The sequence below is a fragment of the Pholcus phalangioides genome, unplaced genomic scaffold, assembly GCF_987345545.1.
Source record: "Pholcus phalangioides strain wild (caught in Gottingen) unplaced genomic scaffold, Ppha-v1.0 ptg000015l_1, whole genome shotgun sequence".
Lineage (NCBI taxonomy): Eukaryota > Metazoa > Arthropoda > Arachnida > Araneae > Pholcidae > Pholcus > Pholcus phalangioides.
Window position 1 is genome coordinate 26,124,504 of NW_028301608.1, and position 15,401 is coordinate 26,139,904.

At 36.1% G+C, this 15,401-nt stretch overlaps 1 protein-coding gene across 2 annotated transcripts in view; it reads left to right on the top strand.

The window, feature by feature from the left end:
• Positions 1 to 3,083: 3,083 nt before the first annotated feature.
• Positions 3,084 to 15,401, top strand: part of LOC149075746 (lysosomal protective protein-like) — a 136,495-nt gene continuing 124,177 nt past the window's right edge. For both annotated transcript variants that reach the window (XM_089243256.1, XM_089243255.1), the window contains exons 1-3: positions 3,084 to 3,250; positions 12,479 to 12,641; positions 15,116 to 15,364. In XM_089243256.1, coding sequence (XP_089099382.1) covers positions 3,084 to 3,250; positions 12,479 to 12,641; positions 15,116 to 15,364 — 579 coding nt within the window. The remainder of the gene's footprint in view (positions 3,251 to 12,478; positions 12,642 to 15,115; positions 15,365 to 15,401) is intronic.

Consider the following 15,401-nt stretch of genomic DNA (forward strand, 5'->3'; position numbering starts at 1 on the left):
TCTAGAACATATAAAATATAATTTCGTGGTTCATTTCATCTACGTTACTGATTACCTGTGTTTAATTTGTTAAACGGAATAGAGCTGCTTATATTGAAAATATGTATGATAGGGCACTTCAAAAACTAAATCAGTATTAAAACAGTCAAAAACTTGTTGTCAATGTTGTCAAATAGTTTTTTAACCTGATAAATATGTTAAATAACAAAACACTTACTTTTATGTAGATTAAAGGGTTTTATATTCAGAATTATATTCACTGAGAAAAAAAAAAATTTTGATATTTTAAATTTTCTGATCTGCTCAAAATTTTATTCCATATAAAAATTTTAACGCAGCACCTGTTAATACACTAACTAAACTCATTTATTTTCCCCCTAAAATTTCTTACCTCAGGGCATATAAATTCACAGTGTTTTAAAGAGAATTTTCAACCAAAGCAGAGCTGACAGGACTTGATACCCAAAGCACTTTTTTTTGCACGTTTGAATACAGCTTCAATTGGAAAACCATTTCATTATAAGTGCTAGTAAATATACCATATCAGAGTGCAAAAGTAATACTAACTAAGTTTGACTAAGGATAAGTAACAGGAGTTTCTTAAGCATCATGTACAAGCTAGCATTGCCAAATTAAATGGCATTTTAGTCATAGAATTTAGTATTTTGATCTTTAGATATATTTCAATATTATGCATAATGAGAGTATAGTTTTAAGTATCAGTGATTATATCTATCTAGATAATTTAATAACAGAAATCAACATGACATCTATGATGTAATAAACTTTTTTAAATACTTATCTGTTGTAAAAAGAGTTAAGCAGATGGTTTATATCAAAGCACATATATAAGCAGTTCAAGAAATTTTGGAAGATCAAGAATCATCTTGAATCAGAGAATGTCAAATCCTTCCATAGTTTCCCTTCAGTGTTAAGCTATGCTTTATTCCAATTGTATATTTTATAAGGAAAAAACCATATATATTGTTCAAAATAATTCTGTAGAGAGTAGAAAATTATTTTACAATCATATTAAATACTTATTCTTTGTATAACATAGTCACTTTAAACATTACATGCAATTATCGTGTGTGTTTCCAATGGGAATTTTTATATTCAAAAGCTATATATTTGAGGTTTAGACAGTTTTTGACAAAGTTTTTTGACAGTTTAGACTTTTAAACAGTCAAAAACTGTCATGTATCAAAAACCTGCCTACCCTGTGATACACGCTCCCCCCCCCAAAGCAGAAATTGCCAAAATCTGCGACGTACGTTGCAGAACAATTAGCGCTACTGCAGAACAATTAGCGCTACTGCAGAACAATTTTGGAAGAATTTTAAGAAAAAGTGTAAAAATACACCATTACATGCAGGGCCAAAACTAGGGGAGATCAGGAGATCAGGCGGGTCTTTTAGCCCGGGCGCTGGACCCAGGAGGGAGGGGCAAATTTCATTTTGAAACCTCCCCAACATTACTGTTAACTTGATGAGTTAATTAAAGATAGTTAATCTTAACGAGATGAGTTAATTGATGGTAGTTAGGGAAAATCGAAATAGTTTATGGATATTATATAATAGCAGTAGTGATCCATGGGAAAACGAGCAGAAAAGAAAGAAAAGTAAGAAGTTACAGTGAAGGTAAAAGAAACCTACGATAGTATAAGAATGTAGGTCAGGAGGCAAAATTTTGGGTAATAGTGAATCGCATGAGATGGGAAAGTTTAATCCTAGGAGACAGACTGTTGAATTTATGGGAAAAGCTATATTTTGGAATGCAGTTGTATGTAGTCGGAGATAATAAAGGAAATGTAATAAAACGGGACCCTAGTTGAGAACGTTAGGTGGGTAAAATAATATTCGTGTCAAGCTGAAGACCGTGGCACTGGAAATCTTATGAAAAATAAGATAAGGCTAATCTTTGTCGCTGGTCAAATGCATTGATTTACGAAGGAATGTGCGTCTAGACGGTTTCTATGGACGTGGAGCGGATCTAAATTAAATGGTAGGGTCAAAGGTTATGGGAATGTGAGAATTTCCCAGAGAAGGAGATGGGCCAATGAAATTATGTTTAATACTAAAAAGTGGTTCAGACGGGAAAAGAGAATTTCAAGATGAGCGAATGGAAAGTCTTGAAATAGCGCAAAAAGGTGGAGTTGAAATTATCAATCAAAATATAAAGAGATTTTAACAGAGAGAGAGAGAAATTCCGCAGAGTAAGAGGGTTTTGAGTGTTAGATCAGAGGGAGAGGGAGTTAGAAACTTAGGACAGAAGGATGACGTCGAAGAAATTGTGGTCTAGGATCTTTAAAGGGGTAAGTGATGCTCAATATGTATTGTCATGTTTTTAGAATAAGTGCCTCCACATCACTGAAAAAGTTAATTGTTAATGTGCATGTACCTGTGTAATCTGTAATGAATCATCATAATAATGTAAATAAATTCAATGTAAATTTAAATGGGAGTATACGTAATTATTTTCAAGTCTCTCAATAACTTCTAATTAGTTTAGAATATGTTTAAACCTGGGTTACTACGGGGATTTGGGGTTGCTCTTCACTATGGAAGGAGACCTTAATTCCAGTAGGAAGTTACACAACGCGATGAGAAACAGGATAATAGTACTGGCTTAAATATAAAATGGGAACTGGCTACTAAGCATAAGGGAAGAGTCAACATTACAAGGGGGGCGTCAAAATGTGTGCTTGCCCCGGGTGACCAAGCATCTAGTTGCGGCCCTGATTACATGTATTGGGATTTTTACCGCAGAACATTTCCAGTCAGCTGAGAGCTCGTTGCAGAGCAGTGTTAAACATTCTGCTTTGGGGCACGTTCCAACATGTGCCAATTCATTCAATTATGCATTTAATGTGTTTGAGGTGCATGTGCGGTCAAGTAGTAGTACAGTGCCATTCATCAAAGCCTATAGCCAAATCACAAGTATTTGCTGGTGCTTGTAAACTGGAGTGAGGAGGAGGTAATCGGTGCCACTATTACAAAGTATTACAAATTTCTATTTACCTGTGTTTGTTGTTTGTTCATAGATTTTATTTTCTTCTAGGTCAGACCTACTTTGATCTCATCATGAATTATCCAAGTTTTGTGGTGTTTGCAATATTCGTAACCTTTGGTAGTTTTGCTGCAGCCAATCCTGATGAAATTAGGAACTTGCCTGGAATGCGATCTCGTATCAATTTTAGACAATATTCTGGTTACCTTAACGCCACTACTGGAAAGCATCTTCATTATTGGTGAGCCCATTTTTTCCCTTTTATAAGGTTTAAAGGTGATTTATTCTAGAAAGTTCCTGATACTTTACAGATATAGAGCGTGTTCATAACCTGTTTAGAAAAAAATTGGATGGGGTAACAATATCCATCACATCCAACAATTATTTATAATGCAAACCTATGGTCAAAATTCACTCTGTGTCAGAAAAGCGTAAAATAAATTGTTTGCATTGAACTTTCAACAGTGAGGAAAAAAAGAGATGATGAAAAGTTGAACGACCCCCCCCCCTTCCCTGTATAGATTGGTGAAGGTCTCAATGGAGATTCACAAATTAACATCGAAAAGTGTCATTGTGCAGTTCATATTTGGGGCAAGAAAGACTGCTGCACTCTCTGGTAGATTCATGGTGTCATATTGATCAAGAGTTCATTCCCGATAAACTCTTAGATTCCTAATACCCAAGTTATTGAAATAACAAAAGGAACACTCTAAAATTCTTCACCCCCACAAAAAGTAATATGTATTATCACATAATAGTAGAAACTTGCATATTTAGTATCCAAAAATTCTTGTTAACAGTTACTGATCGCAAACATTGATCAATTGGTATTCATGACAAAATATCAAGCTCTTCTTTATCCAAGCTAGCCAACCTCTTTACATGTACTTTCTGCTTAACAGTTGAGCATATCATTAAATTTTCAGAACAGTTCTGGAATGTTTCCACTAGGGTTTCCAGGCTTCATGATTGGTGAGTCAGTCCCCCCCCCCCCCCCGTCTCGTCTGTAAGGTTTTAAGGTGATTTATTCAAGGAGGGTCATACACTTTTATAGAAGTAAAGAATGTTCATAACTGTTTAGAAAAAAATAATGGTGGTGTGACAGTTCCCATCGGTACTAACAGTATTCACATAGGAAACCTATGGTCAGGGTCAACATGCTTGGTCATCTAGAGGCCCGGTGCAAGAACAGTTTTGCGGCCTTCTCTAATTTTTATTTACATGCATGCGGCTTCCCCACAAGAGATGTGATAGGGATTAGGCCTAGAGATTAACTCATTTTTGCTCTATACATTTAAAAAAAAATCAAATTTATGGGGCCCCCTCTAAAATACTGGTAATTTGGCCCCATCAGAGAACTTTTTTGAAGACGTTCCTAGTGCAGAACTATCTTAACGAATGGGCATAGGCCCACTGAATTAGTTCAGATGGATAGGGAGCCTCATGTAAACAAGATGTATGCAAAACAAAATTATGACTGATACATAAAAGATATTTTAATATGGGTGGCTGGTAACTCATGTCTAAGGGTACGTCCATAGTGAACCGCTTCTCGCTACTCGCTTCATCGCGGCTGAAAAAAGATCGTGAAAAGTCATTGGGGCGGCCATAGTGCGCCCGCCTACCTGCTTTTACCGGCTCAAACTGCTTTTACCCTCTTTAACCGGAATGAATTATTATTTCTTTTTCTCGCTTGACCGGCTCACCGCTTGCAGTTTAAAACGGATACTTTCCTCTAAAACTTGAGTAGTTCGTTTTATAGTGGAATAGTAAATCGACAGTTTTTGTAATGACAATTATCGTTATTACTAATTATTGATTAATTATGACATAATAAAAACGAAATCATTAAGTAATTAAGGAAAATTTTAAATTACACTAAATCCAATTGGAGTTTTTGTGACGATTAATTATTGTTAATACTAATCGTTAACTAGTTATGGCATAATATAAGCGAAATCGGTTATTAATTAAGGATCATTAATGGTCATACTGAATCCAACAGTTTTTATGACGAATAATTATTAATACTAATCGTTAACTTGATATAACATAATAAAAGCGATATCGTTGATTAATCATTAATTAAGGTTAATTAACGATTATACTGAATCCAACGGAGTTTTTGTGATGGATAATTGTTGCTAATACTAATCGTTAATTAGTTATGACATAATAAGCAAAATAGTTAATTAATCGTTAATTAATTAAGGATCATTAATGATCATACTAAATCCAACAGAGTTTTCATGATGCCTAATTATTGTTAATACTAATCGTTAATTACTTATAGTTGACATAATAAAAACGATATCGTTAATTAATCAAAATACCGTTAGATTTCGTTTTATCGTTAATTAACGAATTAATTAACTAATTTTCGATTAGAAAAACTAAAATTAATCGTTACAAAATTCTGTTTGATTTAGTTTTGGCGATAATAGTTAATTAACTATTATAATAATCATGATCGATAATTAGTTAATTAACTAATTAGTTAATTAACTAATTAACGATAAACTAAATCAAACGGAATTTTGTAACAATTAATTTTCGGTTTTCTAATCGAAAATTTATAGTGGCACTAAAAGCGAAATCGCTGATTTATTATCAATTAATTAATTAACTATAATTAGCGATTACACTAAACCCATTGCAGCTTCAAGGCGAGTCCTATTCATTTCATGTACATTCGTCATTCTTTCATATTTAAATTTTATGATAAATATTTTTTGTTGTCAACAAAAACACACACAATAGATCCCCACGTGATAGCTCCATGATGCCAACTGCTCATGCAGGCAGACGCTCCCGCGAGCGGTGCACTATAACCACCACTGGCTAGAATCGCGCGGGATCATCTCGCCTTCTACAACTGCCGCGGTTTAAGCAATAAATCGAGAAGCGGGAAGCGGTGCACTATGGACGTACCGTAATACTGTGACGTGCCCAGAAAATCTCTTTTCTCAAGGGCTCATGGTTGAATACCGAATCTTGGGCTTTTGGTTTGGCCAAATAATGAATATTCTGCTGCGAATATCAATTTTCTTGAGATTCATCACACAATTATAAATAAAGTTGTTTTTAATTAAAAATTAAATTGTTTGTAATTTTTCAAATGATTAATATTGAATTTCAATTTATCATTCAAATAAATATTAAAAAACTGGTAATTGGGTGTAACTGGTAAACTGGTAAATGTGTGGTGTAGCAGTAGTAGGTAGGGCCTCCAAAAAATGACTCGGGGATCCATGATGTTCTTAAGTCAGCCACCTCGTTGGGCAATTTGCCTTTTGTGGCGTTGTATTGTATTGATATGGCGACCTAACTCCTGGTATTTGACTTTGCCGTAGACTCCCGCTACCACAACTACTTAGCCATACATGAAACTTGTCCACTTTTGTGTGCGGAATTCTAATGAATTGGTGTATGTTGGAATGTGTGTGAACATGTTGTGAACCTGACATGAACTTTGTTTCTGTGTGATGCTTGTTATGTGTAGTAATGCACCAAACCTGCCATCAATTTTTCTGAATCAATTGAATCTGGTCAGTTGCAGGCGCGGATCCAGGGTGATGTGTTGGGGGGGGCGATTTTTCACAATGAAGATGTCGATCGGTGAGACCCAAACTAGTGTCCGCAGGTGCCAAACGTACTTAAAATAAAAAAACTAATAAAAAATTAATTAAAAATTAAAATTATTTAAAACTTTCAATTAATTTTCATTTAAAAAATTAATTAACATTAACATTAAAATTAATTACGATTACATTTTAATTGAAAATAAAAATTAATTAAAAATTGAAGGCAGTTAAAAATTAAATCTAAATTAAAATTTATATTTATAAAAATTATATTTTTTCAATATGCAGCATACTTATTTAAAAACTTGCTTGCAGCAACTGGTGTTACAATTAATGAATAAGCTGTTTTTGATAATAAATTTGAACGTTTGTGCCGGCTACCCTCGCAAAAAATACCGTACGAAAAAAAAGTTTGAGGTGCAGACTGAATAATGTGTGTTATATTTATAAACATTGTAAGGAATTCTGATGCACATTACCAGTTAAAAATGTTTTTTTATTAACAGTATCATGAGCAATTGTACAAATAAATAAAAACTTTGCAGATGAAAAGAGAGCAGAATATCAAAAGCGTATGAAGAATTGGTATTTTAAAATGTTCCTATAATACTATTTCTTCCTCCTTCGCTTGATAAAAATTAAGGCTCACAGTTAACCGGACAAAACAATGCGCACAAATAAAAATTCATCCGAATGTATTCGATAAATGCTTTTTTCCAGCTTTTCAAGTCAAAGTAGAGAGATACTTTCCGTTTAAATTTAATTTTTTTGATCACTGTGAAAGTATTAAACGTTTCTCTTTGTGACGTTATGATAACAATTAGGCAAATTAATATGAATAAAATAAGGATCTCGGTCAACCAGAGGAAATGAATTCTAAGCTAACTCGGATACAAGAAACCTCGTTTAAGAGAGACGATCCTTGAACATTTGAAGGAAAAAAAAATTATCTAAAGTCCTGACCATGGCCTCCACATCCTAGAGCGGGCCCCTAGGCTAAAGCCTCTAGTGGGCCCCCAGACCAGACTTTTCACGGGCCCTTTTATAGTTAATTTATAGCTTAAAAAAACAAAAAAAATGATGAGAATCGTCCCCGGCCCTGTCAGCCCCACCCTTGGGAGCATGAACTTTACGCACAACAACAAAGTAGTTATCAAATAAATAGGTAGGCTACTACGCGCACACCGACAGCACCCTTACCCGTAACGAGTCGCACTGAGCTTGCGAAAAATTCTTGTGACCGCTCAAACTTTAAATGACTTCATGGCTTCAGATAAAAAGCTGAACCTATGCGGCGCAGCTTTTGTCCTCTCATATGTAGGGTCCGTGATAAGGCAGTTTCGGTTTCAGTACAGCACAGGGTAGATGTTTTCCCTGTTCAGATTTTGAAAGCCGGTGATGGGATCGGCCAAATGAGCTTTGTTTACATCAGTGATGTGAGCCCTCTGTGGTCTGTCTCGTTCGATAGAGAATTCTATCTATTTGCCGGCAGATCCATGTGGGGCCCTCAACTGGCTCTGCTTATCTCGTACTAATTCATATCAGCTCAGTACTCCCCACTCGGCACTGGACCCGACCAAAGGGACTTTGTTTCCATCCATGGGGTCCCTAAGGTGGTCCCTCTTGTTTCGCTCAATACCTTGTTTAGTATTTACTCATGATCTGCTTGGCGTATGCACTGAAAAGGTTCGGAACCGCTGCTGGAAACTCAAGCATCCAAAGCCGAGCTACACTCACTCCAGCAACTTTTCGTGTTCACGTATACGCTTCGAGGACTTGGCGATTGATGTTAAGAACATTAAGCAGTCTTCTTTCAGTTACGTTCTAGACAGTTAATTTTTCTTTCTGTGAACAATTTTATAGCACACCAAACTTGTATCCTTTCTTAAAATGAAAATAAGTACTACACACAATAAAACACCCATTTATGACATGTCTGTATTTACAAATAATACCTTTAACTTCCTCATTTATCACTTATAATTTTCAAACGAGACGATAAAATTTAAAAAATTACAAATTTCCAGCTTTGTACACCCGATTTATGAAAATATTTTGCGTCTGAAACCCATTTTTGTCTTCAAATAAAGTTTCCCATCCTACTACGTATAGAGTCAGACTTTCAATAATCCCTCCAGTAATCCGGTGTTTTTAGGCCGGTTTTCTCCGAGCATAGAAGAGGAAAACATAGTGCGCACATGTTTATGAGCAGAAGTTTGTTATTTAAATGGACTTTTTCAATCAATCTGCAGTAATTCGGCGATTTCGTTAACCCAGTACACCCTGGTGTGATATGTGCCAGATTAGCGAGAGTCTACTGTACTAATAATTCATATCTCTATTAGTTCTAGAAAAATTGAATTCCATCAGCCTTTTTTTTTTTTTTTGCTGGTAATTTTTCAGTTTTTCCCCTCAATTTTTTTTTTTTTTGCAACACTGATTTTAACCATCCTCATGCCCCGTTACTGAAGACAATGTCCTATTTACAGAACTAAATGGGCTATAGCCCAGGGCGGCAAGTTCAGAAGGTCGGCAAATTTGAGGATTGAGTGGCCAAGAAAATTAGCAAAATGGGAGAAGGGCGGTGAAATTTTTATAACGGTCAAATAAACCCACCTCTTCCCAGACAGCAAGTGACCGTGTCAGTGAGTGACCTAGAGAGTTTGCAAGCACGTGAATGAGCAAAAGCGTGACTTAGAGCGGGAGTAATGAATGATCAAATGAGTGACATAAAGAGTGAGGGACCAGTTCAGTGAGTGCCCTAGAGTCAGCCGTCAGAAGCGTATACTGGGCCCTCGGAAAAAGTAATTTTTCTGAGCCCCCTACCTGGCGAGACACGTTTACTTTTAAAATTTTAAACCAGAGGTCCCTCTGCATTTGAGGCCCCCGCCCGCGGGGAATACGTTAAGACGGTATTGTCTAGAGCGCGTGTAAGTAACGAAACAATTACCAAAACCAGCATCAAACACGTGTGTGACCAAACAGGGTGCAAACATGTAAATGACTAAAAGGTCCGTCCCACGAGAGTTTGCTAGGGGACGCTGGGTAAGATAATTAAAGTTAATAAAAGTCTTTGTCGGACATAAACCGCAAAAATAACAGCGGGCGTGAAGTAAACCGTACTTGTTCGGTCATTCACAAAGGAAGACGCTCGTTCCTCTGCCTTTGTATTGAAAGCCTTAAAAATTATTGCTTCCCCGAGGCCCGAGACGACCGCGGATCCTGACAAAGACTTTTATTATCTTTAACTTTAATTATCTTATCCAGCGTCACCTAGCAAACTCTCGTGGGACGGACCTTTAAAAGAGTGACTTTAATACACGAGTGGGGGAAGGGCTATAACATGGGATGGAAAATTCGTGGATAGAGTAGTCGAGAAAATTAGAGTAGAGTGGAAGGGCGGTGAAATTTGAATAGCCTTCAAATCGGCAAAACCGTAAATGCGCTTCTGACTGAACATCAAAATTACTCTCAATCTCCTAACCTGAATCTCTGGTTCGGTTTCAAATAAACAACTCATAAAGGATGAAAACTTTAATTTGGAACCACCTTAGCAGGAGTTTCAGAGAATTACTAATCAGGAAATATAAAATCTTGGAAACACAAATACACGAAATACTAAATGGTAAATCTTGCTTATTCGAATAGGACGTCAAGATAAAATATGAAAATGTTTTTAAATATGAAAATATAGCATTGAAAAGTTATTGAAACAAGTATAGACTGTTTTCGATAACAAGAAATAATTGACGCATATTTCAATAAAATATGTGGGTACTAATTTGTCTGCATAATTAAGAAAAATTTAAGAGTAAAAAAACTTCCTAATGAAATTCTAATATTGCGCGATTTAAAATAATAAATTTCTTATTCAATTTTGTGCAGACTATATGGTTGTCAAAAACCTATTCAAAAACAGTTTTTCGCCACAGATACGTTAAATAGCAAAAGCTTACTTTCATGCAAATTGAAATGATTTTCATTATTATTTAATTATGATTATCAAGTGCACAATATTAATTTTCAGATTTTTTGTCTGAAAAGATGGTGGTTAAATTTAATTCCCGCAGAACATCCGACTCCACACAATCAATTTTATATAGTGGATTCCACTTATAACGTTCCTCAAGGCCGAAACATGGGAAGAGGAGGTAGGTTTGGTGCCCCGGGCGCTGGACCGGAGGGTGGGGGGGCGTGAATTTCAACATTTTACCTGCCCTTTAACATTACAAGGGACACCAAGATGCTGACCAAGCATCTGGTTGCGGCACTGCTCTTAGAACCTTTTCCCGCTTAGTGCGATTCATTTTCGTGGTTCCATCTTCAACTAATGCTCAGACCATAGAGACGCTTTAAACGGGAAATATTAATATTTCCCGTTTAAAGCGTTTTTCCGCTTAAAACGATTTTCTGGCGGTTTTTGGAAAAGCATTATACGCGCGATCCACTTATAATGTTTAATCCAGGTACTTATTTCAAATTACAAAGGCTTTAATTATTAGATGGGGCAGAGGCCTATATTTTCATAGATATTATAGAGAAGCTATGTGTGTTCAAATGCTCACCTTCTGGCGCAGGTCTTTTGAGCTACGTTTTCGAGGAGGGGGGGGCGGCTTTGCTGAGATTTTTCATACTTTTAGGCCCCACTATAGTGAATTTGTAGAGTGAAAATCAAAAAATGATAAGAATCGTCCTGAGCCCTGTTAGCCTCACCCTGTGGGGGAACCCCCCGTTAATGTCATTATCAGTGAATCCGTAAGCGAATGCAGCTTCATTCTCTGGGAAAACCCCAGATGTGCTACAAAAAGTAATAGAATTAATTTTCTTAATATCCATTTATTTTAAAATTTAAAAATTTTTGCTTACTGAAAACAGTTTTTTTCGAAGACATGGTCATTTTTTGATCCACGTCAAGCTTGCGGGTTTCAGGACTGAATTTAAAAAAAAAGAGATAACAAAGGCTAGAAAACGATGATTCATCTTATTGGATGGCTTGTGCTTTACTGCGCGTTACCAAGAAAACTGAAGGGTGTACATTTTTTTGCCTCTCTACACGAGCCCTTAGACGCTAGGGGGAAAGCGAAAAGGCAGCGTGACAGCCGAATCGTATGGAATCCCTGTAGAACCTTGGTGGGAATACAATTGACCCTCCTCCGGCTATGACTTCTTTATTTTTTCGACCTTACCAGCAGAAGAAATCTCAAGGTGAAACTTGGGGAACAAATTTTAGGGAAAGGAACTTTGAGAAAAAAAGGAAATTAATTAAAAAAATTAAGGATTAATAAAGAAAAAAAGTGAGGTAACTGGAGTTATGTTTGCTTGAAGGCTCTTGGGAGGGGCGATCGCCCCTTCACCTATTGTTTAAAGGCTCTTGGGGGGGGAGATCGCCCCCATCGCCCCCCCCTGGATCCGCCACTGGTCAGTTGAATAAAGCAGGGTTTAAAAAATATCAGGTGCTAGGTTGCCACAGCAACTAGGAAATCAGTATTGTCGCCTAAATATTCCTATATGTATTGCTGAATTTGAGCCTAAGGTTTACACAAGATTTTCTGATTTCGTAGTGATGAAACACAACATGAACGGGAGGCGGGGGGGGGGGGGGGGAGTTCATCAAGTCTAGGAAAAGTCACTATTTCTTTCTGGGTTTTCTCGAGGAAAAAACTACATATGCATGGCCTGGAATAAGGTAATTTTCACAAATTTTCAGTAGCAAAAGCAGCATCCTGTTTATGTAAATTTTGTAATAATAGTCATCGGTATGCATTGGTGATTTATGAAAATTACATTTGTTTCGTTACAGCAATTTTTTTTTTCATTTTATTTAAGCTGACTTTGGTAGTTTGCTTTTTTGTGACCTTTTTTGTATTTACATTTGAATTTTCTAGGTTTGTAGAAAGTCAAAAGACACCGAAGACAGATCCTCTGGTTTTATGGATGAATGGAGGTCCTGGATGCAGTTCTATGGACGGCATGCTGAAAGAATTGGGTCCTTTCAGGATAAATCCTGATGGGAAAACGTTGTGGCTCAATCCTTTCTCTTGGAATAAGGTAGTTATTTCGAAATGCATGATTTTTTATGTGGAAATAATATCTATTTCCATGATCTCACCTCTACTACATGGTCGTATAGGCATCGTGCTTGACTCTCATCATGAGGATCTAGGTTTGAACCCTATTGATGCTCAGTGGGGGTTTGCTGAAGTTGGTTTTCTGTAGTTTTCTAACTTTGAGGCATGAATGCAAGCAGACCTGTTGTTTTAAAAAAAAATTTCTGCGGAGAAGTCAGGCAGACCTACAATAGGTACTGATATAACATGAAAATTAAAAAAATTGCCATTTTTACTTCAAAATGTGGAAAACAGATAGCAGCACCAGGAAGAATTCTTTGCTAGCACAATTCTGACAACATAAATACATTAAAGCTGTACATTCATTCAGAACACACATTCTATCATGTACCAATTTGTTAGAAATTCTATATAGGAATGTATACGAGATGAGGTATGGTTAAGTAGTGGTCGCCCCTAAACTACTTCGTTATGATACAGGTAGGTCTAAATTTTAATTTTTCATGCTGACTCAGTTCGAGGACAGCTTGAACTTACCTGTTGCCTGGTCGCAAAGGCTCACAATGTGCTGCTGCTCCTATAGACGATCCTGGCAGGGTTTGTACATCCTTACAAACTCCTTAAAAAGTCCTAACTTTTCATTTCCCCCTGGAAGGGCCCTTATAACTCCTTACTTTTTTCAGCCACTCCTGTATAGTCTTTTTTTTTCTCTGAAGGGATGATCTTTCTTAGAATAGGCATTTCCCCCATGCTGATGAATAGCATTGGCTAGAAAAATAAGAGGAATATTTTTCTGAAGATAAAGAGGGAGAAAAGAGAAGGAAAAAAAAACCCTCCTCCTTTTTAATAGGAAATGTGAAAGCAGGGAATGGGATTAGAACATCCAACGACCATTATGATTTTGCCGTATTTATTACAATTTTAGCTAATTAATATGATTATACTCTATTTTGATTCTAAAAATACAATTTTTTACCTGATAAATGCTGCTACGAAAATAAAATTTCTATTTTCCACTCCTGCATTATTGTATACCAAGCCGAATGTGCTTGACTATTGTCCCGGCTTTTGAAGAAATTGTTCCAGTTTTTTTAATGCTTTTTTGCACAAGAATTATTTTGTGCCATTCTTAATTATGCCAGATAACTCAAGTCACAAAACAACTTTCATTGGTGAGCCATCATTACTCACACATATCCTGTAAACATGACAGGCAATGTTTTGTTACTCTTTCGGTGGTTTTTAAAATTTTCCTGATCTGCGCATTATAACTTCCATATTCAAAATTGCAAAACCTCCATGGATTGTCACCTGTTGTCAAATTTTTTTTTTCTCATTGCAAGCTGATAATTGCTTTCTCTCCCCGGCATTGAAATTTTAATTTTTTGTTATGAGGGGAAATTAATATTTTCCCCAAAAAGAAAATTTAATCCACTCATTGCTTTTATTTCCCTTGTTATGATATAAAAACACCTACCTTGACAAGTGACTATAGGAAGATAATTTTCTTTCTTTACAGTACCCAAGGAAAGAGAGAAGTGAGGGAGAGAACGCACACATGCACTGCCTCTTTATCTCACTCTTTTTCTTATCTAACCTTAAACAAGTGCTGACTCCATCCACTGGCAGTTGAGTTGATTGGGAGGGGGGGAGGGAAGTGGAGAACCTGTTTTACTGTAAAGACAACTTCACATTTTTAAAAGCCGACATGTTTCAAGGTGGCTGATATAAAGCAGATCAAGTTTGGGGAGATATCTTGAAATTACATCTGAAAGAGTTGATAAATTCATTTCAAACGTGTTTCTGGTACTCCAAAACTCTTCTTTTGCCTTAATTTGATGACACCAAAATTCACATTTTCCCCTTGTTATAGTAGAGTACGTTGATGTTTCTGAATTTGAGGTCCTGTCTGTTCCCTCAAGTTTTCTGAAAATTTTTGTCATCTGACTATGGCTTAAAAGCATAACGTCAAGTAAATTTTTCCTTCTAGAAATTTGCATCCTACTAAAGCCCAAGCTACTGCCCTTTTTAGCTTGTTCCCTTGCTTAAGCTGCTCCTGACACTGGAGTAGTTGTTCAGTGCAACATAGACAGGGCAAGATGTGTCATCTTGTGATCGAGTTAAAGGACTTAAACTAGTAAGATGGTACTCCATTTAAATATTTTGATACATTTTGAGTATAAAATTAGCTTGAATTCAAAGAATGTAACATTAATTGGATGGCTAAAATCACTGACTTAATTATGGAAACATTATTTACATTCTCAATAAGGAAAAAGGGAAAAATCTCTGGTTCAAACTTGTTTAAGTATCTTTAGGATTTTCGAGGGGGGATTTCGTCCCGAAATGTTCACATATATTCATTCTTGCTTTAGAAAAATTTGTGACATGACATTGAAAATTTCTGCTTAGATTTATAGATAATAAGTCATGAAATATTTTGTGGTATTGCAGGTAGCTAATGTTTTGTTTTTGGAGACACCAGCAGGTGTTGGTTTTTCATATTCCGACTCTGGAGATTACAAGACGAATAATGATGATATTACAGCAAAAGATAATTATCTTGCTCTTGCAAGCTTTTTTGTGAAATATCCTCAGTTCAAGAAAAATGATTTCTACATAACTGGAGAAAGCTATGCTGGTGTTTATGTGCCAGTGCTATCTGTTCTTGTTCGCAATAGTCCACTTGGAAAAAATTTCAAGGTGGGTATTAACATGCTTTTGTGTCCAAAAAATATAA